The 27,013-nt window shown below is 43.4% G+C and overlaps 1 protein-coding gene across 2 annotated transcripts; it reads left to right on the top strand.

The window, feature by feature from the left end:
* The first annotated feature begins 93 nt into the window (after positions 1-93).
* On the top strand, positions 94-22,474 carry mov10a (Mov10 RISC complex RNA helicase a). 2 transcript variants are annotated; one of them, XM_036983253.1, is made up of 21 exons: positions 94-361; positions 489-594; positions 3,176-3,372; positions 3,610-3,851; positions 5,587-5,842; positions 6,089-6,157; positions 6,296-6,458; positions 6,875-7,026; positions 7,106-7,276; positions 8,141-8,288; positions 14,259-14,420; positions 14,591-14,694; positions 14,881-14,978; positions 15,252-15,350; positions 16,151-16,259; positions 16,400-16,517; positions 17,018-17,209; positions 17,301-17,372; positions 17,782-17,907; positions 20,071-20,159; positions 22,021-22,474. In XM_036983253.1, exons 1-21 carry the CDS (start codon positions 237-239, stop codon positions 22,166-22,168), a joined length of 2,946 nt encoding a protein of 981 aa, XP_036839148.1. In that variant the 5' UTR covers positions 94-236; the 3' UTR covers positions 22,169-22,474. The 2 variants fall into 2 exon arrangements, with proteins under 2 accessions (XP_036839148.1, XP_021464943.2); XM_021609268.2 differs by having other exon boundaries at positions 6,022-6,162.
* Positions 22,475-27,013: the final 4,539 nt, after the last annotated feature.

Here is a 27,013-nt window from a genome sequence, read left to right as displayed (position 1 = left end):
CATATTCTGTGAAAGTTTGGTTTCAAACTACTTTTCGTTCCTGCGCTCAGTAAGCACTTTGCAGATATGTCCCTGAAACGCTGAAACAGTATTTACTGTATGCACACGTGAACACACGGCGCCGAAAAGCGAATAGGGGGTTGCCATTTTGACCATAGCCAATACATTTAATTTGTTTCCACTGTCTGCAATACAATCATTATTCAAAACACTATCAATCGTTGTTACGTTGCAACATGCCGTCGCTCATGGACTCGCTCGAATCCGGATTGGACTTCATAGAATTCCTCGGAGAGAGGAAATCGACTATGTCGGATAGAAAAGAACTTCGTGACATTTACAATTTAGAATTCAAATGCAGGTAATGATAAGGATTGGTTTTCAAAGGCTAACTAACTGTGACACCTGACCAGTCATAGACGGCCTAATAGTACACGGTATGCTTCAGTCAGACAGCTGACATATGACTACATGGTTTTGTTTTTCAGGGAAGGAATGAAAGACCCCCACTTTTCCAACGTTCTATATGCCCTGCTGAAATTCAACAAAGTCCGCATACGACAGGGGAAATTATACTTTAATGTCAAACCCCAGGTAATAATACCTTATTGCACTTTCCAACCCTGATCAGCTCTATTCTAGTGTAGTTATTATGTTCTTGATGTGAGGCTCAGCTTCAAACTAAGGCACAACTCAATGTTTGGCCAAAGGGAAGACAAGTGAAACAGATGATTGATCAGCATATGGGCTATGTGCTTGTCAGGTAATACATAGAGCTCAATATCCCCTTTACACCCTTGTGGATATGCCCTAGACCAGGTATTCCCAAACTGGGGTACGCCAAATAAAAATGTGATTCACATTTAAAATAAAAATATTTTAATTCACATTTTCAAACAGTCCATTTATATTTTCCAACATTTGGGTGTGTTTTTTCTCTCTCGCTTGAGTAGCCTCGTTTAACTGCCAAAAATAAAATTAAACCATCTAGTGTTCAGTGAAATAAAAACACAATGTCAAATACAGGAAGCCTCGTCAAATAATTAACATCCAATCACATTAACCGTTACTCTCTCGCGGGAATTCCACTAACGGTTGGTACGTAGCCAAACGTAGCTGCTGCTCATTCCTTTTGCAGATAAATGGTGCAAAAAAGTAAGGCCCGCGCCATAGAGACACATCACAGCTTTACTGGTAGTACCTGCACCTGTCCACGACACAAGTTGTTCTGCTTCCACGAGCACATCCAATGCTAGTATCAGTAATTCTACAGTTGTTATCCCAGCTAGCATGGACACGGACAGTTGTGAATCTGATGCAGCCAATGAGCTACTGCCCTCTTACCCGGGAAAGCACCAAACAACAGACAGGGACGCTGGACCATCGAAAAGGTGGAAATATGATGAGAACTACATTGATATGAGGTTCACTTATATTGGTAGTTGTGCCTTTCCTCAGCCACAGTGCAAAAGTACTATCGCACAACTCAATGAAACCTTCACTCTTGCGAAGACTTTTAGAAACAAAGCATGCCAATGTGAAAAATAAGCCATGGGAGTTTTATGAGCGAGAGTTAAGACGACTTTTGCGTAGTAAGACGTGTATAAAAGCAACAGATACCATTAATTAGAATGGGCTATAAGCATCTTATATGGTGAGCTACTGAGTGGCTAGGACAGGCAAGCCCCATACTATTGTGGAGTACTTAATTATTCCGGCTGCCGTGGATATGGCTGGGACATTGCTGGGGGAAAAGGCCAAAAAATTATACAGACAATGCCTTCATCAAACAGCACTGTTTCACGACGCATCAGCGACATGACAGGAGTTGTTTTGAAACAATTACTGCTTCGCATACAAGCCACTGAATTATATGCGTTACAGCTGGATGAGTCAACTGACGTGGCGGGCCTGGCACAGCTCCTGGTATATGTCCGTTACGTTTATGGGGGGTCAATTAAGGAAGAGATGCTCTTCTGCAAACTACTGGAAACCAGGACAACAGGAGAGGATATGTTTAAAGTACTGGACAGCGTTGTGACATGAAGTGGACTTTGGTGGTCAAGATGTGTTGGTATCTGTACTGATGGCGCAAAAGCCATGACAGGGAGACATAGTGGAGTGGTAACGCGCGTGCAAGCAGTTGGTCCCGACGCCACTTGGGTGCACTGCAGTATCCACCGAGAGGCTCTTGCTGCCAAGGTAATGCCGGACAGCTTAAAATACGTTTTGGACACTACAGTGAAAATAGTTAACTTTGTTAAAACAAGTCCCCTGAACTGGTGTGTATTTTCTGAACTATGCAATGATATGGGCAGCGACCGTGTAACGCTTTTACAACATACTTAGAAGTGCGCTGGTTACCAAGGGACAAAGTATTGACACGTTTTTTTGAATTGAGAGACGAGTTTAAAGTTTTGTTTACTGACCATAATTTTCACTTGTCTGACGGCTGGCATGATGAGGAGTTTCTCACATGACTGGCCTGTCTGGGTGATGTTTTTTCTCGCCTGAATGATCTGAATCTAGGATTACAGGGACTCTCCGCAACTACATTCAATGTGTGGGACAGAATTGAGGCTATGATTAAGAAGTTGGAGCTCTTCTCTGTCTGCATTAACAAGGACAACACACAGGTCTTTCCATCATTGTATGATTTTTTTGTGCGTAAATTAACTCAAGCTGAAGGACAATGTCAGATGTGATATAGCAAAGCACCTGAGTGAGTTGGGTGCGCAATTACACAGGTACTTTCCTGAAACGGATGACACAAACTGGATTCGTTATCCCTTTTGTTGCATGCCTTACCGACAAGAGAGCCTCATCGAAATTGCAACAAGTGGTTCTGAGAAAATTGAATTTATTCAGAAGCCACTGCCAGATTTCTGGTTTGGGCTGTGCTCAGAGTATCCTGCCTTGGCTAATCGAGCTGTTAAGACACTGATGCCCTTTGCAGCCACATACCTACAGTATGTGAGAGTGGATTCTCAGCCCTCACTAGCATGAAAACCGAATACAGGCACAGACTGTGTGTAGAAAATAATTTAAGACTGAGACCCTGGTGCTAGAGGGGGTACGCAGCTGGAGGTTGAATGTTTGAAGGGGTACGGGACAATTAAAGGTTTGGGAACCACCGCCCTAGACAATATCTTCTTCCTGGTCTCTGGTATGACAGGTCCGAGTGTACTACTGTGACCAGTGGAGGAGACCTTCAGTACGTCAACAACAGGACAATATCACACCTCAGGAAAATGGAGGAGCCCCAGAGCCTTTCTCTCCTCTCACATCCTCTTCCGCTACCCCTGTCGACACTGTGTTGACACCCAAGAAGAGGCTCGCTAAAGAAATCCTCCAAAGCCTAAAGGTGAACAGGTAAGATATTGTGTGAGCTCCTACTGTATAAGACTGGTTAGTGACCAGTCAGATGTGACAACAAGATAGCCATTAGATTAGTTGCAGCAGTTGGTCCATGTCCTATCTAGATTGTATGGGGATCATGTAGATGATAATCTTCTGTGGTTTGACTGGTATGTCCTCCCCTCTCTCTCCCTCTCTTATCTCTCTCTCTCTCTCTCTCTCTCTCTCTCTCTCTCTCTCTCTCTCTCTCAGGGCAGAGTTGACCTCTGACAAGGGCGGCATTGAGATCACTTCAGATCCTGAGATGACCAATGGTAAAGTCACGTTCAGCGTGGAGCGCCTGCAGGAAACGTTTGCAGTCAAGTTCTATATTTCTAACAACGGAGCGAGCTGTGTGTATTTCACCTATTACACAGCTCTGCACAGGATCCGCTGTTTTACACTGATGGACGAGAGAAGAGTGACTCGGGCCTGTCCGCTCTTCCTATGTCCAGGTGAAAAAAAGTCGAGCACCATCTGTCTCAATGCACTGTCAAAGTTGTCTGAATTCATTAGGCTTTGCAAACAAATGAACACCTTAAAATAAATGAACTTCTAGTGAGTTTGCCCTCACACCCTCTCTCTAAACCCTGCCTGGGTACAGTGAGGGAAAAAAGTATTTGATCCCCTGCTGATTTTGTACGTTTGCCCACTGACAAAGAAATGTTCCGTCTATAATTTTAATGGTAGGTTTATTTGAACAGTGAGAGACAGAATAACAACAAAAAAATCCAGAAAAACGCATGTCAAAAATGTTATAAATTGATTTGCATTTTAATGAGGGAAATAAGTATTTGACCCCTCTGCAAAACATGACTAAATACTTGGTGGCAAAACCCTTGTTGGTAATCACAGAGGTCAGACGTTTCTTGTAGTTGGCCACCAGGTTTGCACACATCTCAGGAGGGATTTTGTCCCACTCCTCTTTGCAGAACTTCTCCAAGTCATTAAGGTTTCGAGGCTGACGTTTGGCAACTCGAACCTTCAGCTCCCTCCACAGATTTTCTATGGGATTAAGGTCTGCAGACTGGCTAGGCCACTCCAGGACCTTAATGTGCTTCTTCTTGAGCCACTCCTTTGTTGCCTTGGCCGTGTGTTTTGGGTCATTGTCATGCTGGAATACCCATCCACGACCCATTTTCAATGCCCTGGCTGAGGGAAGGAGGTTCTCACCCAAGATTTGACGGTACATGGCCCCGTCCATGCGGTGAAGTTGTCCTGTCCCCTTAGCAGAAAAACACCCCCAAAGCATAATGTTTGACGGAGGGGGTGGTGTTCTTGGGGTCATAGTCAGCATTCCTCCTCCAAACACGGCTAGTTGAGTTGATGCCAAAGAGCTCCATTTTGGTCTCATCTGACCACAACACTTTCACCCAGTTACCCTCAATCATTCAGATGATCATTGGCAAACTTCAGACGGGCATGTATATGTGCTTTCTTGAGCAGGGGGATCTTGCGGACGCTGCAGGATTTCAGTCCTTCACGGCGTAGTGTGTTACCAATTGTTTTCTTGGTGACTATGGTTCCAGCTGCCTTGAGATCATTGACAAGATCCTCCCGTGTAGTTCCTCACCATTCTCATGATCATTGCAACTCCACGAGGTGAGATCTTGCATGGAGCCCCAGGCCGAGGGAGATTGACAGTTCTTTTGTGTTTCTTCCATTTGCGAAAAATCGCACCAATTGTTGTCACCTTCTCACCAAGCTGCTTGGCGATGGTCTTGTAGCCCATTCCAGCCTTGTGTAGGTCTACAATCGTGTCCCTGACATCCTTGGAGAGTTCTTTGGTCTTGGCCATGGTGGAGAGTTTGGAATCTGATTGATTGATTGCTTCTGTGGACAGGTGTCTTTAATACAGGTAACAAGCTGAGATTAGAAGCACTCCCTTTAAGAGTGTGCTCCTAGTCTCAGCTCGTTACCTGTATAAAAAACACCTGGGAGCCAGAAATCTTTCTGATTGAGAGGGGGTCAAATACGTATTTCCCTCATTAAAATGCAAATCAATTTATAACATTGTTGACATGCTTTTTTCTGGATTTTTTTGTTGTTATTCTGTCTCTCACTGTTCAAATAAACCTACCATTAAAATTATAGGCTGATAATTTCTTTGTCAGTGGGCAAATGTACAAAATCAGCAGGGGATCAAATACTTTTTTACCCCCACTGTATGTGTTGTGTTGTTTTTCACAGGGGAAAGCTATGATGTAGAGGTTCACTATTGGCTGCATCATTATGGCCATTTCCCTGCCACCATGTACTTTGAGTTCTGCACGGAGTCAGACCCTCCAGGCTCTTCTAAGCCCTTCTGCATAGTGAGGGAGATGGAGGCATCAGCCAGGACTCACTTAGCTGTGGAGCTGGGGCCTTTCGCTCCCTTCAAGCCTTGTCAAGTGGTGCCATACAAGCCTGTGGACACGGTGATAGTTGAGGGAGAGCCCCCTGAAAGGTACAGTAAGACAAAAGTGATGTTTACCCATTTGTTTACCCATTTTCATCAATAGTCGTATACTGTACATACTTTGTTCTAATTCTAATGAGCTTTCTTTTCACATTGTTTATGTGGCTTGATAATGATATTCCTTATAGTCAAACGTTACATTTCATCGTTCTCATTTGTCACGGCAGATCTGTTGTCCAGCCTCTGAAAATGCTAGTGAAACTCAGAGACTATAAGTATCCCTTTTATCTGAAGGACCTGGCTAAACAGAGACTGGAGGACTCTGAGTACCTCTCACCTACAGCCAGACAGAAGCTCTCATCGGTGAGGTCAGTGTGCTGCCTGCCTGCCTGCTGAGATCAATAACTGCCTAGACCCCATCCTCCCCGGACTGATAGCTCCTGTACTTGAAGGTCATTCTCATTGACAATTCTGTCTTGTCTCTGTCTATGTTCTTCCCAGAAACCTCCTTAAATGCCCCCTGAAGATGAGGAACTACCACCATCGCTTCCACCTCCTGCTGCACCTGGAGGAGATCCAGATGGAGGTGGACATCAAGAAATATGACCTCCATCACCAAACCATGACTCAGGATAGGGACAACAGAAGACTCCTGGTTCTACATGTAAGAAAAGGCAAAAGGCCATAATGTACTGTATGCCTGCAGTCGTCAATCAATCAATCGCATTTATTTATAAAGCCCTTCTTACATCAGCTGATGTCACAAAGTGCTATACAGAAACCCAGCCTAAAACCCCAAACAGCAAGCAATGCAGGTGTGGAGAGAGAGAGAGAGAGAGAGAGGACAATGATCAGAGAGGACTATGATGACTTAAAGTGATAGTTCATTCCTGAACTAAATTGACAGTCTTCTTTTTTTTTTTTTTACCTCAAAGTTGTGTAATGAGTTCCCATCTCGTGCTCTGTTTTGTTTAGATCCAGTGATATAACTCAACCCCAAATTAATGGGTACGATCACTGACTCTAAATATCACTCTAACCATAAGTATGCTGAGTGGCTTTCTCCATGATATTCACCAGGTCCCGGGTGTGGCAGAGAATAGGCCATCTGTCCTTAGGGGAGACTGCCTGAAGGTGGCCAAGTCTGAGGACAAGGTCCAACCCATCACAGTGTATACAGGCTACGTTCATAGAGTGGAGCTAGAAAGAGTCAAGCTGGGCTTCTCAAAGAGGTAAGCGAGAGGCCACCCATAATGTTGCAATGCAATGGCCATCTGTAGGATACTTTCCAACCCCCTCCCTTCCTCTCAGGCTGGTGCAGAGCTTCATCAGTAACACAAGGTTTGACGTGGAGTTCACCATCAATCGTTTCCCCTTGAAGCTGCAGCACCGGGCGGTGGACCTGGCAGAGAAGCACCAGATGGACGAGGTGCTCTTCCCATCGGGCTCTGGAGTCCGGACTACCCTCATGCCCAAACTCAGGTCTGGATTCCCCCCTTCCAGCCAATAGCAAAACACTCACACTGGCTTTGCTCTGTTGTTGTGGGTTGATGGTTGTGTCATTATACACTCATGTAATCGCAAGAACCGTTCAACTCCATTAGTATGGAATCACAAACCAATTACGATGATGTATCTGCGGTAATTACAGTGTCGCTACACAAGTACGAGAGCAACTTCATCTAAAGTGTTTCAATGACATTTCATACCAAATGACAAACTGTAGATGTGAAGGAATGAATATCTCTCTCAGAGGAAGGTCACAGACAGAAGCGTTGGTGTGATTCCCATTATATAATGCCATTTTGTAAGGAGTGTCGCCATGACATTTCAAAACGTAGATTGTGAATGGCTCCTCTCATATTTCTAATTTTGTTCCCTTCCGGCCTCTCGGTTTCATGTCAGTGACTAGACCTCATTAATGAGTTTGAAATCTGGATGGTCTGCCTTTTGTTAGCCTAAAAAGTCCCACGCTTATCACAAGATAGCAAGACATTTCCCCAAGGAGTTTTATTCAAATAAAGGATCCAACTGGCAGCTCTGTCTGTGTCAAGTAGGCGGGGCACATATCTAGTTTCTACATCACATACCTTCTTGTAGTTTAGTGGCTCCATTTCTTCGGTTTCAGTGTGTACTTGACATGCAAAAACATATTTTCCTATTCCGGATCAAACAGTTTGAGTGGAAACAGTTGATGACAGCAGATAAGCCTGGCAAGTGATCGTTATCTCCTTCTGTCTCCAGCATCTTCTTTTTAAACATATTTTTGATTGGAGAATACAGGTTGACACATATGATATGACATTGTAGTAACAATGGTCCAATGTTTCCTCCACATTTCTCCAGCATGTTTAATCGTCAGCTGGAGAACAACCCGGAACAACATGCAGCCATCCAACGCATCGTGTCTGGGGCCTCCAAGCCTGCTCCTTACCTGGTGTTTGGACCTCCAGGGACCGGCAAGACTATCACTCTAGTTGAAGCCATGAACCAGGTATAAACTCCCCCATCACAGAAAAATAAAGTATGACATATTGCATACATGTTCTATGATGTGTCTTAATATTTGATGTACCATTTCGTCTTCACTCGCTTTGATGGGGCAGTGGAGCGCTCATATTCTATATACCGTATGTAACATTATATGTAAATAGCATAACATAGCACTACATAAAAACAATATGTACCCCCCCCCCAAACCTGTCTTAAACTCACGGTGCTGGAATTCATTCTGACTGTTGATCTTTCAATTGTGTAAATATTCCATTACACATTATCAATTGCAAAACGAATGCATTTACTATGTTAAAATATGCCATAAGAAACCTCAGGACACTAAATGTAAATTGTAATAAGTTTGAAAATGTATTTATTGATCCAGAAGCGCATAGACTGTAAATACTAAAATAAGACAATAGTGTATTTTCTGACTGTCGCCTGACAAGAGTCGCCTGCCCAGCTAATGGTCCATCCAAACTACACCTAAACTATATTGAAAAATGTTCACATGTGCAGTATAATAATAGATGTAGCCTAAAGACAAAATTCCATTGACTGATGGGTCGAATCATCCTACAAAGGTCCATGTAGGCCAGAGGTTTTGATTTGCTATACCCTATTGGAAAGAGCAGATTGTAAGGTTTTTAATTAACCTGGTTTTGCCAATAAGCTCTCAATTTCTTTGTTGTTGATGGGCTCTTTTTCAAAACATAACTATTTCCTATAATTATCGTGGCTCCACGTGTTCCACATGTGAGTTACTGGCGACAATCAGCGATAGTCATTTGGAAAACATAATTTATATTTTATTCTGTTATATTCCATTATATTCTTACTGTAAAATACACACTGAATATACAAAACATTAAGAACACCTGCTCTTTCTATGATGTAGACTGACCAAGTAAATCCAGGTGAAAGTTATGATCCCTTATTGAGGGTGAATGGGTAAGGCAAAAACATTTAAGTGCCTTTGAACAGGGTATGGTAGTAGGTGCCAGGCGCATCGGTTTGTGTCAAGAACTGCAACGCTGCTTGGTTTTTCACACTCAACAGTTTCCCGTGTGTATCAAGAATGGTCCACCATTCAAAGGACATCCAGCCAATTTGGCACAACTGTGGGAAACATTGGAGTCAAACTGGACCAGAATCCCTATGGAATGCTTTCGACACCTTGTAGAGTCCATGCCCCGACAAATTGAGGCTGTTCTGAGGGCAAAAGGGGGGAGTGCAACTCAATATTAGGAAGGTGTTCCTAATGTTTGATATACTCTGTGTGGTAGGGCAGGGAATTATAAGCATGTGATGTCTGCTACATGTACATTTTTAAAGAATGGCGCTGGAGGGGAAGGCTGCCGTTTTACGGCCTCCTAACCAATTGTGCTATTTTGTGTTTTTTTTCTCTCACATTGTTTGTAACCTATTTTGTACATAATGTTGATTCTACCGTCTCTTATGACCGAACAGAGCCTCTGGATATCAGAACAGTGAACACTCACCTCGAACTGGACAAAGATGTTTTCTTTAATGAGTCTGATCAAAGGATATAATGTTGCTACCGGACAAGGCCCAAATCCCCGTCATTCACATGAAGAAAATAAGGAGATACAGAGGTTGCAGATCAGGGGGCCTTGTGATAATTTGTTGATTAGTGTGCAACCTGCCTCTACCATCTGTTATATTGCACAACTTGCAATCACTGGAGAATAAACTGGATGAGCTCCGTTTGAGACTATCCTACCAACGGGACATTAAAAACTGTAATATCTTTTGTTTCACCGAGTCGTGGCTAAACGACGACATGGATAATATACCGTTGGCTGGGATTTCCGTGCATCGGCAGGACAGAATGGCTACGTCCGGTAAGACGAGGGGTGGGGGTGGTCAGATGACACGGATGCTACGCTACAGGACTGTTTTGCTAGCACAGACTAGAACATGTTCCGGTATTCATCCAATGGCATTGAGGAGTATACCACCTCAGTCACCGGCTTCATCAATAAGTGCATTGACGATGTCATCCCCACAGTGACCAAATATCCCAACCAGAAGACATTGATTACAGGCAACATCTGCACCGAGCTAAAGGCTAGAGCTGCCGCTTTCAAGGAGCAGGAATAATCCGTACACTTACAAGAAATCCTGCTATGCCCTCAGACGAACCATCAAACAGGCAAAGCGTCTATACAGGAGTAATATTGAGTAACACCGACTCTGACACTTGTCGGATGTGGCAGGGCTTGAAAACTATTACAGACGACAAAGGGAAAGCCAGCTGCGAGCTGCCCAGTGACGCAAACCTGCCAGAAGGGCCTTTTATACTCGCATTGAGGCAAGCAACATTGAAGCATGCATGAGAGCACCAGCTGTTCTGGACGACTGTGTGATCATGCTCTCTGTAGCCTGTTTTTTTTTTTTTACCTTTATTTAACTAGGCAAGTCAAATTCTTATTTACAATTACGGCCAAACCCGGACCTGGGCCAATTGTGCGCCAACCTATGGGACTCACAATCACGGCCGGTTGTGATACAGCCTGGAATCGAACCAGGGTGTCTGTAGTGACTCCCCAGGGCATTGAGATGCAGTGCCTTGTTGCTTACCTGTCATTTTCATCCTCTCCCTGACCGAGTCTGTAATACCTACATGTTTCAAGCAGACCACCATAGTCCCTGTGCCCAAGAAAGCGAAGGTAACCTGCCTAAATGACTACCGCCCTGTAGCACTCACGTCAGTAGCCATGGAGTGCTTTGAAAGGCTGGTCACGGCTCACATCAAAACCATCATCCCGGAAACCCTAGACCACTCCAATTTGCATACCGCCCCACACATGACGCAATCTCAATCACACTCCACACTGCCCTTTCCCATCTGGACAAAAGGAACACCTATGTGAGAATGCTGTTCATTGACTACAGCTCAGCGTTCAACACCATAGTGCCCACAAAGCTCATGACTAAGCTAAGGACCTTGGGACTGAACACCTCCCTCTGCAACTAGAACCTGGACTTCCTGACGGCCGCCCCCAGGTGGTAAGGGTAGGCAACAACACATCGGCCACGCTCATCCTCAACACCCTCAGGGGTGCATGCTTAGTCCCCCCTGTACTCCCTGTTCACCCACAACTGTGTGGCCAAGCACAACTGTAGACCAGATCACAGAAAACGATGAGACAGCCTATAGAGAGGAGGTCAGACACCTGGCAGTGTGGTGCAAGGACAACAACCTCTCCCTCAACGTGAGCAAGACAAAGGAGATGATCATGGATTACAGGAAAAGGAGGGCTGAACACACCCCCATTCACATCGACGTGGCTGTAGTGCAGCGGGTCGAAGGTTTCAAGTTCCTTGGTGTCCACATCACCAACAAACTATCATGGTCCAAACACACCAAGAAAGTTGTGAAGAGGGCCCGACAATGCCTTTTCCCCCTTGGCATGGTTCCACAGATCCTCAAAACGTTCTACAGCTGCACCATTGAGAGCATCCTGACCGGTTGCATCACCGCCTGGTATGGCAACTGCTCGGCATCGACCGTAGTGTGTATGGCCCAGTACATCACTGTAGCCAAGGTTCCTGCCATCCAGGACCTATATACTAGGCGGTGTCAGAGGAAGGCCCAAAAAATTGTCAAAGACTCCAGTCACCCAAGTCATAGACTGTTCTCTCTGCTACCGCACGGCAAGCGGTACCGGAGTGCCAAGTCTAGGTCCAAAAGGCTCCTTAACAGCTTCTTCCCCCCCAAGCCATAAGACTGCTGAACATGAGATTGTAACCCCCCCGTTTGTTTTTACACTGCTGCTACTCGCTGCTTATTATCTATGCATATTCACTTTACCTCTACCTACATGTACAAATGACCTCGAATAACCTATACCCCCGCACATTGACTCGGTACCGGTACCCCCTGTATATAGCCTCATTTGTTATTTTATTGTGTCTTTCATTTTTTGCTTTTGTTTATTTACTAAATGTTTTTTTAAATATTGCATTGTTGGTTAATGGCTGGTAAGTATGCATTTCACAGTAAGGTCTACATCTGTTTTATTCTGCGTATGTGACTAATAACATTTGTTTGATTTAATTGGCATGGTGCAGCCTAATAGCCTTGGCTACTAAGCGCAGATAAATACAAAAAAATATATTTTTAAAAAATTGTCTTAGTATCATGTTTTTTATGACCTTCCTAAACAAAATATTAATGTTGTCTTTGTGACTGTGTATTTTAAATGGATTTATTCGGCTGGCGGCTATTGTTACTTGTGGAGGCTGGCTATTCTACTGTTAAATATGCGTATGGTCACTTTGAGGTAGAAATGCTCAAAGTTTTTGTATTTTATTATTAACTCAGCAAAAAAGGAAACGTCCTCTCACTGTCAACTGTGTTTATTTTCAGCAAACTTAACATGTGTAAATATTTGATTGAATAAGATTGAACAAGATTCAACAACTGAGACATAAACTGAACAAGTTCCTCAGACATGTGACTAACAGAAATTGAATAATGTGTCCCTGAACAAAAGGGGGTCAAAATCAAAAGTAACAGTCAGTATCTGGTGTGGACACCAGCTGCATTAAGTACTGCCGTGCATCTCCTCCTCATGGACTGCCCAGATTTGCCAGTTCTTGCTGTGAGATGTTACCCCACTCTTCCACCAAGGCACCTGCAAGTTCCCGGACATTTCTGGGGGGAATGGCCCTAGCCCTCACCCTCCGATCCAACAGGTCCGAGAAGTGCTCATTGGGATTGAGATCCGGGCTCTTCGCTGGCCATGGCAGAACACTGACATTCCTGTCTTGCAGGAAATCACGCACAGAACGAGCAGTATGGCTGGTGGCATTGTCATGCTAGAGTCAGGATGTCAGCCTGCAGGAATGGTACCACATGAGGGAGGATGGATGTCTTCCCTGTAACGCACAGCGTTGAGATCGCCTGCAATGACAACAAGCTCATTCCGATGATGCTGTGACACACGCCCCAGACCATGACGGACCCTCCTCCTCCAAGTCGATCCCGCTCCAGAGTACAGGCTTCGGTGTAACACTCATTCCTTTGACTATAAAAGCAAATCCGACCATCACCCCTGGTGAGACACAACCGCGACTCATCTGAGAAGAGCACTTTTTGCCAGTCCTGTCTGGGCCAGCGACGGTGGGTTTGTGCCCATAGGTGACGTTGTTGCCGGTGATGTCTGGTGAGGACATGCCTTACAACAGGCCTACAAGCCCTCAGTCCAGCCTCTCTCAGCCTATTGCGGACAGTCTGAGCACTGATGGAGGGATTGTGAGTTCCTGGTGTAACTCAGGCAGTTGTTGTTGCCATCCCTTACCTGTCCCGCAGGTGTGATGTTCGGATGTACCGATCCTGTGCAGTTGTTGTTACACGTGGTCTGCCACTGCGAGGACGATCAGCTGTCCGTTCTGTCTCCCTGTAGATCTGTCTTAGGCGTCTCACAGTACAGACATTGCAATTTATTACCCTGGCCACATCTGTAGTCTTGATGTCTCCTTGCAGCATGCCTAAGGCACGTTCACGCAGATGAGCAGGGACTCTGGGCATCTTTCTTTGAGTGTTTTTCAGAGTCAGTAGAAAGGCTTCTTTAGTGTCCTAAGTTTTCATAACTGCCTACCGTCTGTAAGCTGTTGGTGTCTTAACGACCGTTCCACAGGTGCATGTTCATAAATTGATTATGGTTCATTGAACAAGCATGGGAAACAGTGTTTAATCCCTTTAAATCTATGAAGTTATTTGGATTTTTACGAATTATCTTTGAAAGATGGGTTCCTGAAAAAGGGACGTTTCTTTTTTTGCTGAGTTTAGTTTTCTCAAAGTACTGCTACAGTGTAATATATACATATTTAGGAAAAGTCAGGGACAGGTGGGTTCAAGGTTTTTATTGAAGTTTGAAAACGGTCAGATTGACCATCCTGGCGGTTCTAGTGTTAAACGTTATGCCTGTGTTTTCAGCTGAACAGAGTGGATCCTCTGTGCCACATTCTGGCATGTGCCCCATCTAATAGTGCATCAGACCTGTTGTGTGAGAGGCTGCTGGGTCACATGGACCCTCACTGTGTCTACCGTCTCTATGCCAGCAGCAGACCCCTCAGCACGGTGCCCCAAAATCTCCTGGTGAGGTTCACACATATTACATGAGGTTGTAGGCCACTTGCATGGTGAAAAAAGGTTAAACAAATAAAATACATTGAGAATACAAGTCTCAACAGATTTTTATACTCACTGACATTTCACTGTGTGTCCTTTCCAATGACTCTCCCTCTCCGTGTTCGTCGGCATTCCAGAAACATTGTAACTGGGACGCGAGCCAGGACAGCTTTGTGTTTCCCACAAAGGAGGTTTTGATGGGCTACAAGGTCATCATCACCACACTGGTGACAGCAGGGCGGTACGGCTCATTTTTACAGTAGAAAGGCTGAATGGTTTTATACTGCTGTAAGAACCGATTTGCAGTGTGCAATTACTAAAGTTGTTACATTGTGCTTACAGATTATTACAGTTTTACACAAAATATATCCTTTTTCCTGATGAAGTCTCTCTGTTTAACCACTGTGTGTTGGTGTTCCTTTCCTAGGCTTGTGTCTGGCGGCATCCCAGTCGGTCACTTCACCCATGTGTTCATTGATGAGTCGGGTCAAGCAGTGGAGCCAGAGAGCATCATTGGGATCGCAGGTGAGATAGATAATACCAGGGAGGGCTCTGTTCAATGTGTGAGCCCTATATTAGATTGTACACCATAGGCCTGGCTTGTGGTCAGTAGGGAACAACTCAGCAAAACGTTCTGTAACAGATAACAAAAATCTGTCATCGTATTGGATAAACTCCTGTTGCACCTCGTCTATTTCACTATATTTCAAAATGCTTCATCCCGTTTTGGCCCTAGTGAACATGACCATATTGGCTTGCTACTATCCAGTAGCCAATGGCTGCCTCTTGTATCCACAGGCCTGCTCCATCCAGAGGAGGGCCAGCTGGTATTGGCTGGAGACCCTCAGCAGCTAGGACCCATCTTACGATCCCCCCTGGCCATGCAGTATGGAATGGGTAGGCTCTAATGCGCAATCAATGAAGCATACCCAATGACTATATTCAATAAACAATCCCCATTTCTGTCATGTCTCATAGCTGGAATATCAGCAAGCTCAATGTACTATAAGCGGGGGTGAAAGTAAGGCGGTGCGGTCTGGTGCGGTGTCCCAGCAAAATAAATAGTGGCGGTACGCCATACTGGTAAAACATGAACCTATCACAATAATTAAAAGAAGACTAGGCTATTACACCACTTTTTATCATTACTGCATGAAAAAAAGAACTTGAAAACGGGTGAGAGAACCTACGCTCCAAAATGTGATGTCGTTCGACGAGAACACTGACATTTTGTCAAGGCAGAGATGAGGGGCCGACACTGAGACATTGACGCATAAATTCTGCCCTAATGACATTCGCCAAATGTCATTACACTTTTCTGTGTAACAGATGTCCCTTTCCATTCACCACTGTTTGGAGGCTGGAAATATGTTGCTAGAGGATGAACGTGCACGGGTAGCCTAGTAAAGGAGCCCTTTGAAGTGATTGTTTAACAGTCAGATTAAACCATTATGACTGGTTGTGTTTATCCCTAAATGAAAGGTAATACATTTTATAAGTTATATGACAGATCTTTACGACTACGCCAACAGAGATCCTATTGAATTAATAGGGGTTCTATATGTCATTCTATGATTAGGCCCAGAATTTTTGGGGGTCACACACACAAGCTTGTGCGCATATCGAACGCCCCGTACTGGGAAGAAATGGATTCTTCTTTCTCTTATGACTATAAGATTAACTTTTGTGTATCCCAGGGATTTCTTTGCTAGAGAGACTGATGAAAGACAACCCACTGTATCAGAAGGATGGAGAATTTGGACACTTTGACAGTCGCTTTGTGACCAAGCTCCTTCGCAACTACAGGTCTGGGCTCTGGGATTTCTTCCATCCTGTTCTTTCCAGTGTTGCTCTTTTGTAACATCGTTTGATTAGATAGTTCTGAGCTCATCTACCTTAACTATTTCCTTTACCCTCTTCCTTTCGTCTCTTCTCTTCCTCCCCAGGTCCCACCCTGCTATTCTGAAGATTCCCAATGAGCTCTTCTATGAGAAGGAGCTGCAGGTGTTTGCAGACCAGTGGGATCGTGAAACCTACTGCAACTGGGAGCATCTGCCCAAGGAGGTGTGACAAGTGTTATTTTTGTACAGGTTCTGCTAGCACCATCTCTGATTCAAACGTTTTCTTCCCGTTCAGTGCCCACTGAACATTATTCCGATTTGAGGTTTGTTAGGTGTGTGAGTTAGTGTTGTTGCACCTCTCCAGGGTCTCTTCTCCTCAGGCAGCTCAGTAATTACAATGTCAGCGCGTGCCTGTCTGTCTGTCTGAGGCATGGCTGCTCCCCTCTGACCACAGAGCTATTCCTGAGTCCCCATTTAACATTAGTAGCAGCATATTTAAAAAAATAAAAAAAAATAAAAAAAACATCTCCCTCTTTCTCAAACATGCAGCAACAGGTCTATGTGGACTGCTGTTTCTCCTGATTTCTTAATGAATATTTAAAAGGTAAAATATGAGTGGCCATGTTGCAGAAAGCTGAATCTTAATCATGGGTTAAGTTGTGATTGTGTGGGTGGTGGAAATGTCTCCAGTATTGTTTGCAGTCCTGTGGTCCTTCTGTGTAGGGGTTCCCACTGATATTCCATGGAGTGTTGGGAAAGGATGAGAGAGAAGGCAACAGTCCGTCCTTCTTCAACGTGTCAGAGATTGAGGTCCTGGTGGACTACCTCACCAAGTTGATGAAGACCCAGGGCAAGAAGGGCCTGCCCAAACTGTCCCCTAAAGACATTGGCATCATCGCTCCCTATAGGAAACAGGTGAGACGTCATCCATGGAGTTAAAGCACCCATCATTAACTATACCTGATGTGCAGGAGTTTTGCATAAATTAATCTGCTGTTTTTATCAGGTTGAGAAAATCCAAAATGCTCTGAATTTTGTCAAAGAGTTGAGTCAATGGAAGGACATCAAGGAGCTCAAGGTGAGTCCTGTGTTATACATCAGTCTTACAACCTGAGGCCTTTGTTTAGATGAGGCGTTAAAGGTGCAATATGCAGAAATCGCTCCGCCATTTCCTGGTTGCTAAAATTCAAATTGTTCACCTAATTTCAGTTTATGTGACAAAACACATTGTACCATCTAATCCGCTGTGAAATATATTTTCAATAACCTAAAATATTGTATTTTCAACTGTTTGAAGCTAAAAACTAAAGTTAAGAACGGGAAGCAAAGAAATAGCGCACATAGAACAGATCTACAGCTTCTTAGACGTTCTTTCAATGAGAAGGACATATCTATAACTTACATTTCTATGTGACTTTGGTCGGGTCACCCAAAAAGTTACATATTGAAGCTTAAACTGTTGATGAAGCATGTTGTTGTTGTTTCAGGTGGGTTCAGTGGAGGAGTTCCAGGGACAGGAGAGAAAGATCATCATGGTCTCTACCGTCCGCAGCAGCATCAACTACGTCAAGATGGACCAAGACTTTAACATTGGCTTCCTCACTAACGAGAAGGTCTTTCCCAGCACTTACCTTTTGCTCACTCTTGCTCTATATGATGTCTGTGTGCGCCCACATGCGTGCGTTTTGTGTCCGCATGTGTACATTGTGTGTATGCATAAATAATAGTGTAATAGTGCATCATTATCATATTTCCCAGCATGCTCTATTGCAGGTTGATTTTTATACAATTTTGTTTCAATATTTATGTGTTGCATGTATATTGACTGATTAATTAATCTTATGCTACTCAAATATAAAAAACATACATTCTTCTCAACTAATCCAATATGTTATTTGGACTATTTACACCCGTTACTGAAAAGGTAATTCCAGTTTAGATGCTTTTACGTAGTCTCATTTCTTACTCTTCCCAACTCTGGCAGTCATTCTGAATGCAGGTTGCGGGTGAATAAATATTCAAAATGTTAGATATCCCCACTCTGGCTGGATTCCAATAGGAATGACACATTACTTTGCAAGCCAGCATAATGTGACTTGCAGGCCTGATGTGGCTTGTAAACCATGAATTTCAGGCCACTATATCAGGGTAAAAACTAGGCTCTCAACGTAAGGCCTTATGAAATACATGTATTGTCTTAAAGAATTCCATTTTAATGATAACATATTTGCTTAGGATCTTACTTGGGGAATGCAACAGGAATGAAAATGGATGAATGCAACAAATACAGTCATAGGTGGTAACTCTACAATTCACTTGAAAGGCAAGGCACTCTGGGAAATATGCAAATAATGCTTTACAATTAGCAATATGTTAATTTAACACTGAAAAGTGTGGACCCATATAGATACTGGACCAGTGTTAAATTGAACACTCTCAGTGTTGATTTAACACTGGCTAATTTTCTGTGTACTAGACCCAAGAGAAAGTATTAGCTTTTCACTATGTCCTGCAGTGAAACACTAAGATTTAGAACGCCAGCTAACTGCAACTGTAAATCACCATTTTTACATCACTGGCAGGAGAGAACATTTTGGAACTCCAAAAAATTGCTGAATTTATAGAGAGTAGCTACGAGTCTGAGAATGAGTTTATGGCAGAGGATGAAATAACTTTACTTAGGGAGACAATAAACCTACTGAAGCCGTTCATGTTTGAGCCGATCATTGCCCCAGATCAGAGAGTTCGTTCTCGTAGCACTAATAACACGGACAGTCATTGTCCTGTTGAGAAACAAATGATAGTCCCACTATGCTCAAACCAGATTGGTTGGCGTGTCGCTGCAGAATGCTGTGGTAGCCATGCTGGTTAAGTGTGCCTTGAATTCTAAGTAAATCACTGACAGTGTCACCAGCAAAGCACCATCACACCTCCTCCTCCATGCTTCACGGTGGGAACTACACATGCGGAGATCATCCGTTCATCGACTCTGCATCTCACAAAGACACAGCGGTTGGAACCAAAAATCCCAAATTTGGACTCACCAGACCAAAGGACAGATTTCCACCAGTCTAATGTCCATTGCTAATGTTTCTTGGCTCCAGCAGGTCTCTTCTTATTGGTGTCCTTTAGTAGTGGTTTCTTTGCAGAAATTTGACCATGAAGGTCTGATTCACACAGTCTTCTCTGAACAGTTGATGTTGACATGTCTGTTACTTGAACTCTGAAGCATTTATTAGGGCTGCAATTCCCGAGGGTAAACTTATGAACTTATGCTCTGCAGCAGAGGTAACTCTGGGTCTTCCTTTCCTGTGGCGGTCTTCATGAGAGCCAATTTCATCATAGCGCTTGATGTTTTTTGCGATTGCTCTTTCAAAGTTCTTGAAATGTTCCGTATTGACTGACCTTCGTGTCTTAAAGTAATGATGGACTGTTGTTTCTCTTTGCTTATTTGAGCTGTTCTTGCCATAATATGGACTTGGTCTTTTACCAAATAGGGCTATCTTCTGTATACCACCCTACATTGTCACAACACAACTGATTGGCTGACATATAAAATCTCACATGTAAAATATATTTTGATGGTTACTACATGATTCCTTATGTGTTATTTTGTAGTTTTGACATCTTCACTATTATTCTACAATGCAGAAAATAGTAGAAATAAAGAAAAACCCTGGAATGAGTAGGTGTGTCCAAACTTTTGACTGGTACTGTATGTCCCGTCTTTCTGTGCAACTGTCAGCTGACCCCACCATGTCCTCTCTTCTCTACAGAGATTCAATGTGGCCATGACCAGAGCCAAGGCCCTGCTGATAGTGGTGGGAAACCCTGTTATCCTCAACAAGGACCCAACTTGGGAGCGGTAAGACCTTTGTTCTCCCAAGGGCCAAGGAAAGTTAACATGAGGAGAATGTTAACTATCCTCTGTAGAATGGTATGAATCCACTCTGACTACTGAGGATGACAATTAGTGTAGGAGGAATATGATTGTAATATAATAATTCAATCTAACTCCATAATCACGTGAATAAATGCAATAGGCCTTAAGCATCTCTGGCAAGTCTAGCAAGAAAGCTAGTCTTGCATCACCTGTCCCATTAACTATAATTACACGTGTCTAAGATAACTGTTATGCAATTAACAATGTCCAGATACTATGAGCTAATTCTAGCGATCGAAGTTCCAGCATTGAGTCAAGCTTAGCGCAGAGATGTAAAGTTAGAACCCAAGCACAGGCTATGTGTAGTGTAAATAAAATGTACCATTAGACCATTACATCAAAGAATAATTAAGGAAAATATTACTCTGAAATATGAGGACTACCGTACATATTGTGTGTCCTGTATAGTCATAAGGATTGGCGGATGTCCGGCCCCCTAGTAACCTCCCTAGAAACCTATCAGGGTCAGGGAGAGTTTAAGAGAGGTTTATGGTACCCCCTAGACTCTCAGGCTCCGGTCATGGGGGATGGGGATTTGGAGTGTGCAGCTCAGGGTTGCAACGGTCACCAGCAAGGAATTCGTAACAATTACAGTTATGCAATAAGAATACAATTATCAAAGAGTACACACCAGAAGTCTTACATTTAAAAAGATAGAGCATTATTAAGCATAACAAATACACTACTATGGCATACAAAGTATGACATTGTTTTACAATGACTCCCTGAACGAAGCAACACTTTTTTTGTCCTAACCAGGACAGAACTCCACTTCAATAACCCTCACTGTTTAATTTCCATCACTCTGCTTTGCCAAAACAATTAAACAAAAGCATAACAATTCACACACATTTCTCTCGTCTAATCAACACAATAATAGGAGCGCACAATCTGGGCTGCTCCCACTTTGAACTGACCGGCTCCCGGCCAACACTTTAGCACAGCAACTCTGGGGGAAAAATGAATCCGTAACATGTACAGTACAATCAGGAATATCAACATTCACAGCTCTTTATGAACTCTTGAAACAATTGAAACATGACAAATTAATTCACAGTAACATTCATTTTGTCAAATTCCATCAGTCTTCACACCTTTGTCAGTAATCCCCAGGGCTCCATGGGAAGGTCCCGCCCCGGAAAAAGCCAATGGCGGCGGTGTGTTTCACTCCTGTGATATGCAAACATACGGCCATCCAAACCCGGACAATGCCATAAATTGTGATCAAATCATCACGCTGTGCTGGCGTCAGCAAGTCACCACACACAAGGGCCACCCTCTCTCATTTCTTTCCCACGACACTCTTAGGAAACAAAGGTGCTATCTAGAACCAAAAAGGGTTCTTCGGCTGTCTCCATAGGAGAACACTTTTTAGAGCTCCTTTTGGTTCCAGGTAGAACCCTTTTGGTTCCAGGCAGAACTCTTTTGGGTTCCATGTAGAGGGTTATACATGGATCACAAAATTGTTCTGCTTACACCAAAAAGGGTTCTTCCATGGGAGCAGCTGCAGAACCCTTTTGGAAACCTCCACCGCCACATACACATATTGGTGCTCTCTTCTCTTTTCTTACATACCAAAGTTGATTAAAGAACCCAGGACAACTCCTAGTTATAGTTGCTATATGTATGGCTCAGTTGGTAGAGCATGGTGCTTTCAATGCCAGGATTGTGGGTTTGATTCCCAAGGCCACCCATACGTAACATGTATGTACACATGACTGTAAGTGGGTTTGGATTATTTAATAAATGTTTTTAGCTCACTCAACACTGTCTGTGTGTTCAGGTTTATCAGCTATTGTGTGGAGGAGCAGGGGTACACTGGCTTCGACTTCACTGACGCTGAAGGAGAAGAAGATGTAGTAACACGACTGGCTTCCCTTAAAATCATGGTGGAGTCTTCTACAGGTCTGGCAGAGGAGAGTGACCTCTAGCAGTATGTCCATCCAGAATGGAGGACTGAGCAGTAGCCCTCTGGACACCAGCAAAGCTGGGCAGGAGCTAGGGCTGTGGCGGTCATGATATTTTGTCAGCCGGTCTCATGGTAATTGACAGTTAATTAACATAAACATGTTTAGCATCTCCAGGCCTCCACGCATATAAGCCGCTGATGCACGCCTTTGGAACATCTACATTTAAAAAACGTAAAATAAATCAATTTTAATATACACAATCACAATAAATCCATTATTTATTTTAGGCAGGTCTAAAGAAACATGATATGAAGATAATTTGTTTTCAGAAGAACAGAATATGAGTTGAGAATATTTATTTATTTAACCTTTATTTAACCAGGAAGGGCTCATTGAGATTTGAAATCTCTTTTTCAAGAGCATCCTGGCCAAGATAGGCAGCACCAAGTCATTACACAAATACAGACAGACAACATGAAAGACTACAAGTAATCTAGTAAAAACCATAGAATTTACAAGAGCAAAATCATAAAACAGAAAATTAAAAACATTGACAGGTCAGGGAATCAGTCTCAAAATCCTTCATCAGTGATTTAAAAGTATTTTGTAAGGCGTTCCAAGCAGATGGCGCAGAGTACATAAAAGCCCTTTTACCAAATTCAGTTCGGACATTTCTAACAGTTAGCAGGATAAAGTCCTGCGAACGAAGAGAGTACCCACCACATTTCTGAACAATAAAAATGCCCAAATAAAATGGTATTAAACCCAAAATGGCTTTGTAAATAAAAGTATACCAGTGACTGAGCCTATGAGTGACTAGAGAAGGCCAGCCAGCCCTGGTATATAAAGTGCAGTGGTGCGTAAGTGTTTTGCAGTTTAAATAAATCTCAATGCGTCTTGGAAGCATTCATATATAAAATATCCCCATAGTCTAGTAAAGGCATAAATGTAGCCTCCTGGCTTCAAAAGAAAAATAGGCCTTATTCCTAAAATAAAATCCCAACTTCAGCTTAATTTTTTTTGCAAGTTGTTGAATATGCAATTTAAAAGAGAGGCCATAATCAATTAAAATTCCAACATATTTATATGAGGTTACACTCTCAATTTCATTGCCCTGACAGGTAGTAATAGGTGAAAGTTTCACAGATCTATTTCTTGCTTTACACCATTAGTTTAGTATGTTGGTATGGTATGTTGAACTGTATAAAAAGTAGTTTGCAAGTTCTGGAAAGCTTTTGTGAGAGACGAGGCACAACAATAAATAACAGTATCATCAGCATAAAAGTGAAGTTACTCATTTTTCAAATTTTTGTCTAAATTAATTATAGAAATAGTGAATAAGAGGGGACAAAGTACAGAGCCCTGGGGCACACCATTACAGACAGACAATTTAATATGAGTATGTTATCTGGCTATAGGCTGTAGGCTTGTTCATTTTGTAGACAAGAAATGCTTTTAAGTCCCATTCCATTATTTTATATTATAGGATTTTATAGTAAGAAGAATATAATTGAACTTAGCTGAATAAAACAGAAAGGATATTTTTCCCATTTCGGAGCGAGTGTGCATATGAAGTGGCGATGTTGAGCGTTAAAGTGATAATTTGAACAGGTCTTATACAGTGCACTGTGAAAGTATTCAGACCCCTTGACTTATTCCACTTTTTGTTACGTTACAGCCTTATTCTAAAATGGATGAAATTGTTTTTTTTTCTCACATCAATCTACACACAATACCCCATAATGACAAAGCATTGTTTTCAAATGTATTCAAAATAAACAACTGAATTATCATATTTACATAAGTATTCAGACCCTTTACTCAGTACTTTGTTGAAGCACCATTGGCAGCGATTACACCCTCGAGTCTTTTTGGGTATGACGCTACAAGCTTGTATTTGGGGAGTTTCTCCCATTCTCTGCAGATTCTCTCAAGATCTGTCAAGCTGGATGGGGAGCATCGCTGCACAGCTGTTTTCAGGTCTCTCCAGAGATGTTAGATCGGGTTTAAGTCCGGGCTCTGGCTGAGCCACTCAAGGACATTCAGAGACTTGTCCTGAAGCCGCTCCTGCATTGTCTTGGCTGTGTGCTTAGGGTCATTGTCCTTTTGGAAGGTGAACCTTCGCCCCAGTCTGAGTTCCTGAGTGCTCTGGAGCAGGTTTTCATCAGGCGTCTCTCTGTACTTTGCCCCGTTCATCTTTCCCTTGATCCTGACTAGTCTCCCAGTCCCTGCCGCTGAGTGCTGGTGAAAGGAATGAAGGAGAGAGAGGAGGAGATGGAAATGCATGGTGGTGAGATATATTCTGTAGCTAAAAGTAATGTCAGCCTATTCATTATGGAAATATAAAAAACACCCTAGGCTATTCAAAATCAAATAAAAATGTACTATATTTGTAGGCTTAGCCACCCTGCATAATCGATGAACCAACAGCATTGCCTAGGCCTAAATGTTTTCCCCCAGACTCATGGATAGAACGTTTGGAGTGTAGCATAAGGTAACCAGTCCATCCAGTATGCATAATAATACAGTCCATACTCAAAGGTGATTACTAGAAGGTATTTAATTTTGTAGTATAGGCTGCTAGACCAATTATCTACCAAATACATCTTAAATGCGTAAAACGCAGTAGGCTATGTATTATATAACTGCACAATCATTATTTGAATTCAGTTTTTTTTTTCGGGCTTGGGCTCATAGGCCTATGCATAAGCTCTAAAATGCATATGGGGTTTTGAATTAAAGATCACCTTAGAAAGATCGGTCCATTTCGGTATGTTAGGCTTTGAAACAACATCCTCAATGACCATGTTTTCCACGGTCTCAACCTGCTTCTTTCTTCGAATTGATCATTCACAGTGAGGTAAGTTTTAAAAGCACAATACGGTTTTGATGTGATTTTTGAACGCATTTGCGTTGATGTCAGAGTGGTTAGAGGGACAATAGAGCCCTGAGTACCAGGCCATTGGTGACCTGATGGTTGTGAGCGAGTTGGGTACTACCAATGCATGTCCAGAGTGCATTAAAGGAGATTACTGTGACTCTCAACAGTCACATGAAATTCTACTGCGGTCATGAGTCATGACTGCCAGTGGCGGTAATATGGTCACCGCAACAGCCCTTGGGAGCTACAAAATTATACTGGAGGTACTGTACCTCTCAAAACAGATATTCCACAGACATATTTTTGCTGCCTTTTGTGAACTTTATATCAAAATGAAGTATAGCGTTCCAATCAATTGGCAACAACTACACTGCTCAAAAAAATAAAGGGAACACTAAAATAACACATCCTAGATCTGAATGAATGAAATATTCTTATTAAATACTTTTTTCTTTACATAGTTGAATGTGCTGACAACAAAATCACACAAAAATTATCAATGGAAATCAAATGTATCAACCCATAGAGGTCTGGATTTGGAGTCACACACAAGTGGAAAACCACACTACAGGCTGATCCAACTTTGATGTAATGTCCTTAAAACAAGTCAACATGAGGCTCAGTAGTGTGTGTAGCCTCCACGTGCCTGTATGACCTCCCTACAACTCCTGGGCATGCTCCTGATGAAGTGACGGATGGTCTCCTGAGGGATCTCCTCCCAGACCTGGACTAAAGCATCCGCCAACTCCTGGATAGTCTGTGGTGCAATGTTGCGTTGGTGGATGGAGCGAGACATGATGTCCCAGATGTGCTCAATTGGATTCAGGTCTGGGTAACGGGCGGGCCAGTCCATAGCATCAATGCCTTCCTCTTGCAGGAACTGCTGACACACTCCAGCCACATGAGGTCTAGCATTGTCTTGCATTAGGAGGAACCCAGGGCCAACCACACCAGCATATGGTCTCACAAGGGGTCTGAGGATCTCATCTCGGTACCTAATGGCAGTCAGGCTACTTCTGGCGAGCACGTGGAGGGCTGTGCGGCCCCCCAAAGAAATGCCACCCCACACCATGACTGACCCACTGCCAAACCGGTCATGCTGGAGGATGTTGCAGGCAGCAGAACGTTCTCCACGGCGTCTCCAGACTGTCACGTCTGTCACATGTGCTCATTGTGAACCTGCTTTCATCTGTGAAGAGCACAGGGCGCCAGTGGCGAATTTGCCAAACTTGGTGTTCTCTGGCAAATGCCAAACATCCTGCACAGTGTTGGGCTGTAAGCACGACTCCCACCTGTGGACGTCGGGCCCTCATACCACCCTCATGGAGTCTGTTTCTGACCGTTTGAGCAGACACATGCACATTTGTGGCCTGCTGGAGGTCATTTTGCAGGGCTCTGACAGTGCTCCTCCTTGCATAAAGGCGGAGGTAGCGGTCCTGCTGCTGGGTTGTTGCCCTTCTACGGCCTCCTCCACGTCTCCTGATGTACTGGCCTGTCTCCTGGTAGCGCCTCCATGCGCTGGACACTACGCCGACAGACACAGCAAACCTTCTTGCCACATCTCGCATTGATGTGCCATCCTGGATGAGCTGCACTACCTGAGCCACTTGGGTGGGTTGTAGACTCCGTCTCATGCTACCACTAGAGTGGAAGCACCGCCAGCATTCAAAAGTGACCAAAACATCAGCCAGGAAGCATAGGAACTGAGAAGTGATCTGTGGTCCCCACCTGCAGAATCACTCCTTTATTGGGGGTGTCTTGCTAAATGCCTATAATTTCCACCTGTTGTCTATTCCATTTGCACAACAGCATGTGAAATTTGTCAATCAGTGTTGCTTCCTAAGTGGACAGTTTGATTTCACAGAAGTGTGCTTGACTCGGAGTTACATTGTGTTGTTTAAGTGTTCCCTTTATTTTTTTGAGCAGTGTATATTTTGGAAAGGTATGTCTCGATGGATGATTGAAATTGTTGCTCAGCAGAAACT

Source organism: Oncorhynchus mykiss, chromosome 7 (assembly GCF_013265735.2).
Source record: "Oncorhynchus mykiss isolate Arlee chromosome 7, USDA_OmykA_1.1, whole genome shotgun sequence".
NCBI lineage: Eukaryota > Metazoa > Chordata > Actinopteri > Salmoniformes > Salmonidae > Oncorhynchus > Oncorhynchus mykiss.
Note: the sequence above shows the minus strand (reverse complement) of the source record. Positions and strands in the feature narration are given on the sequence as shown.